Source organism: Scyliorhinus canicula, chromosome 21 (genome assembly GCF_902713615.1).
Source record: "Scyliorhinus canicula chromosome 21, sScyCan1.1, whole genome shotgun sequence".
Lineage (NCBI taxonomy): Eukaryota > Metazoa > Chordata > Chondrichthyes > Carcharhiniformes > Scyliorhinidae > Scyliorhinus > Scyliorhinus canicula.
In genome coordinates, this window is record NC_052166.1 from 4,152,848 (window position 1) to 4,157,112 (window position 4,265).

The window sequence follows — 4,265 nt, forward strand, 5'->3', positions numbered from 1 at the left end:
CCCTACAAACCCTCCCTATCTCTGTAACCTCCTCCAGCCCCTACAACCATTCCCTATCTCTGTAAGCCTCCTCCATCCTCCATCAACCTCCCAGTCTTCTGTACCTCCTCCAAGCCCTACAACCCTCCCTATCTCTGTAACCTCCTCCAGCCCCTACAACCCTCCCTATCTCTGTAACCTCCTCCAGCCCCTACAACCCTCCCTATCTCTGTAACCTCCTCCAGCCCTACAACCCTCCCCATCTCTGTAAACTCCTCCAGTCCCCTACAACCCTCCCTCTCTCTGTAACCTCCTCCAGCCCCTGCAACCCTTCCCTATCTCTGTAACCTCCTCCAGCCCCTACAACCCTCCCTATCTCTGTAACCTCCTCCAACCCCTACAACCCCTCCCTATCTCTGTAACCTCCTCCAGCCCCTGACAACCCTCCCTATCTCTGTAACCTCCTCCAGCGCCTACACCCTCCATAGTCTCTGTAAACCTCCTGCAGCCTCTACACCTCCATATCTCTGTAACCTCCTCCAGCCCCTACAACCCTCCCTATCTCTGTAACCCTCCCCAACCACACAACCCTCCCTATCTCTGTAACCCCCCTCCAGCCCCTACAACCCTCCCTATCTCTGTAACCTCCTCCAGCCCCTACAATCCCTCCCTATCTCTGTAACCTCCTTCAGCACCGACAAAAACCCTCCCTATCTCTGTAACCTCCTCCAGCCACCGACATCCCTCCCTATCTCTTAACCTCTTCCAGCCCTACAACCCTCCCTATCTCTGTAACCTCCTCACACCCTACAACCCTCCCTATCTCTGTAACCTCCTCCAGCCCCTACAACCCTCCGTATCTCTGTAACCTCCTTCAGCACCTACATCCCTCCCTATCTCTGTAACCTCCTCCAGCCCCTACAACCCTCCATATCTCTGTAACCTCCTCCAGCCCCTACAACCCTCCCTCTCTCTGTAACCTCCTCCAGCCCCTGCAACCCTCCCTATCTCTGTAACCTCCTCCAGCCCCTACAACCCTCCCTATCTCTGTAACCTCCTCCAGCCCCTACAACCCTCCCTTATCTCTGTAACCTCCTTCACACCTACAATCCTCCCTATCTCTGTAACCTCCTCCAACCCCTACAACCCTCCCTACCTCTAACCTCCTCCAGCCACTACAACCCTCCCTATCTCTGTAACCTCCTCCAGCCCCTACAACCCTCCCTATCTCTGTAACTCCTCCAGCCCCTACATCCCTCCATATCTCTGTAACCTCCTCCAACCCCTACAACCCTCCCTATCTCTGTAACCTCCTCCAGTCCCCTACAACCCTCCCTATCTCTGTAACCTCCTCCAGCCCCTACAACCCTCCCTATCTCTGTAACCTCCTCCAAGCCCCCACAACCCTCCCTATTCCTGTAACCTTCCTCCAGCCCTACAACCCTCCCTATCTCTGTAACCTCCTCCAGCCCCTACATCCCTCCATATCTCTGTAACCTCCTCCAGCCCCACCATCCCTCCCTATCTCTGTAACCTCCTCCAGCCCCTACAACCCTCCCTATCTCTGTAACCTCCTCCAATCCTCCGAGATCTCTTTTTGAAAATAAATTTAGAGTACCCAATTTTTTTTTTCCAATTAAGGGGCAATTTAGCGCGGCCAATCCACCTACCCTGCACATCCTATTGTGTTGTGGGGGTGAGACCCACGCAGACACGGGGAGAATGTGCAAACTCCACACTGGACAGTGACCCAGAGCCGGGATCGAACCCGGGTCCTCAGCGCGATAGGCAGCAGTGCTAACCACTGTGCCACCGTGCCGCCCACCTCCGATTCCCATCGCTCCACCATCGGCGGCCGTACCTCCAGCTGCCTGGGGGAGAGCCTGAGCTCTTGAATTACCTCCCTAAACCTCTCCGCTACTCTCCCTCTCTCTCTCCCTCTCTCTCTCTCTGTCACACGCCTCCTTTAGAATTAACCTCTTCGACCGAGCTTTTGCCCGCCTGTTGCCGAAATCCGCTGACATGGCCTGGGGTCTAATTCCTTCTGATTAGAGCAGCACGGTGGCGCAGTGGGTTAGCCCTGCTGCCTCACGGCGCCGAGGTCCCAGGTTCGATCCCGGCTCTGGGTCACTGTCCGTGTGGAGTTCGCACATTCTCCCCGTGTCTGCGTGGGTTTCGCCCCCACAACCCAAAGATGTGCCGGGTAGGTGGATTGGCCGTGCTAAATTGCCCCTTAATTGGAAAAAAATGAATTGGGATCCCTAAAATAAAATAAAAATCTGTCTGATCGAAGCTCCCGTGAAGCGCTGTGCAGACAGTTTCTGTTTTGTTAACCCCGATTTATCTCCTCGATCGAAACCCTTAAGATCCTGAGGTCGCCCATTTCAGACGGAGATGAGGAGAAATATTTTCTCTCAGAGGGTCGGGATTCTCCGGAACTTTCTTCCTCGAAAGGCGGGAGAAGCAGAATGTGCGAACGTTTTTAAGGCAGAGGTGGACAGATTCTCGATTAACGAGAGGAGGGGTTAAAGGTCAGCGGGGTTCAGCAGGAATGAGGGTTCAAAGTGACAGTCGGATCAGCCGCAATCGTATTGATGGCGGAGCAGATTCGAGTGGGCTGAATGGCCTCCCCTCTGCCCCCTAATTCGTTAGTTCATATATCCTGTCAGTGGTGTTGCCCGTTTTTCACTGGTTTGTTGTCTCATTCCCTCCGCTTTAGGTGGGACAATCGCTCCGGGGTCAGAGGTCGTATTGACCGGAAGCGTGCCGGCCCGTAGGAAGGAGGGCAGGAGGGAGCCGAAAGGCCGGAGGATCGGCAAACATGGAAAGGCGGCGAAGGGATCAGGGCCTGGGAGCGGCAGGCCACGAGCGTCCCCCGCTCAACCGGGAGAGAGGACACCGGAGAAGGGCACCGGGAAGCGGGAACTCGATGCCGAGAAGCAGGCCCCGCGGGAGAAACCACGGCCGGGTCGCCAGGCGCCAGGAGCGGCCGCCAGAACCCGGGGGTCGCTCCCGAAAGTACAGGAGGTCAGCCTGAGGAAACAGGGAGCGGTCATCCAAGCGGGCCTGAAGAGGCCGGACGTAGGCCTGAAGAAACCTGGGTCGGGCTTCAAGAAACCGGAGGAGGGCCTGAAGATCCTGGAATCGGGCCTCAAGAGAGCAGAGGTTGGCCTCAAGAGGTTGGAAGATGGTCTCAAGAAACTGGAAGAGGGCCTGGAGAAGCCAGAGGTTGGCCTCAAGCCACAAAAAATAGGCCTGAAGAATAAACCAGAAGTGGTCGTTCAGGCAGGCTTCAAAAAACCGAAGCTAGGCCTTAAGAAACAGGACATAAGCCTCAAGGACAAAACAGAAGTGGTCGTTGAGGCAGGCCTCAAAAAACCAAAGCTAGGCCTTAAGAAACAGGACATAAGCCTCAAGAACAAACCAGAAGTGGTCATTGATGCAGGCCTCAACAAGCTGGAACTAGGCCTTAAGAAGCAGGATATCGGCCTCACGATCAAACCAGATGTGGGCTTCAAAAACCAGAGGTCAGCCTCCAGACGTTGGGAGGGGTCGCCATCGGGGGTCCAAGGCAACCGGGGGCGGTTCCCGAGAAGCCGGAAGCGGCTGGCAAAGTGGTCAAGGGAGCTGCCCCGAAGAGGCGACAGGAAGGGGGTCCTGCAACGGGGGCCCCGAGGCAGAAGGTGCTTCCCGGGAGGCAGAAGGCGGGCTCCGCGACGGAGGGCAGGAAACGGGAGGCCTGGTCCAGGGGGCAGGGTGTGGCCTCCGGGGGCGCCCGGGCACGGGGGCCGGCACCCACGAAGCCTCACGGAGGGTCCAAGGGCCGGGAGGCCGGCAGGGCGGAGTCAGCGAGGGCCGGGAAGCAGCCGAGCAGATCCTCCGGGGCCGGGAAAGAGGGCGCCCTGCCGCCCCGGTTGGCGGGGAGGGAGGAAGAGAATGCCGCAGCCGCCACCTCCGTGCCGGTGCCCAAGGAACTCCTACCCCCGGCCGAGAGCGAATTCAACATGCCCTCCCTCCCAGTGGGGTGCATCCTCGCGGAAAACGCCATTGCCTGTCCCGCTGCCAAACTGATCGACATTCCGACGCTGGTGGATTCTGATTTACACACACTCTACCTGGCAGGTAATTATCCGGCACGCCGGGAGGCCATTCGGCCCACCCTGCTAACTCTTTGAACAATTATCCAATGAGCTCACCCCACCCGATCCGATCCCTCTCTTCCCGCTCGCCTCCCCCACACGCCCTCGATACCCCTGCCAATTTCCCCCCCTTCCAGTATTTCTCCA

At 57.4% G+C, this 4,265-nt stretch overlaps 1 protein-coding gene across 1 annotated transcript in view; it reads right to left on the bottom strand.

Moving 5' to 3' along the window:
• Window positions 1-3,416, bottom strand: part of LOC119955899 (transketolase-like protein 2) — a 7,302-nt gene extending 3,886 nt beyond the window's left edge. Inside the window, exon 1 of the mRNA XM_038782557.1 lies at window positions 3,404-3,416. Within this exon, the coding sequence (XP_038638485.1) occupies window positions 3,404-3,416 (13 nt within the window). The remainder of the gene's footprint in view (window positions 1-3,403) is intronic.
• Between the last annotated feature and the right edge of the window lie 849 nt (window positions 3,417-4,265).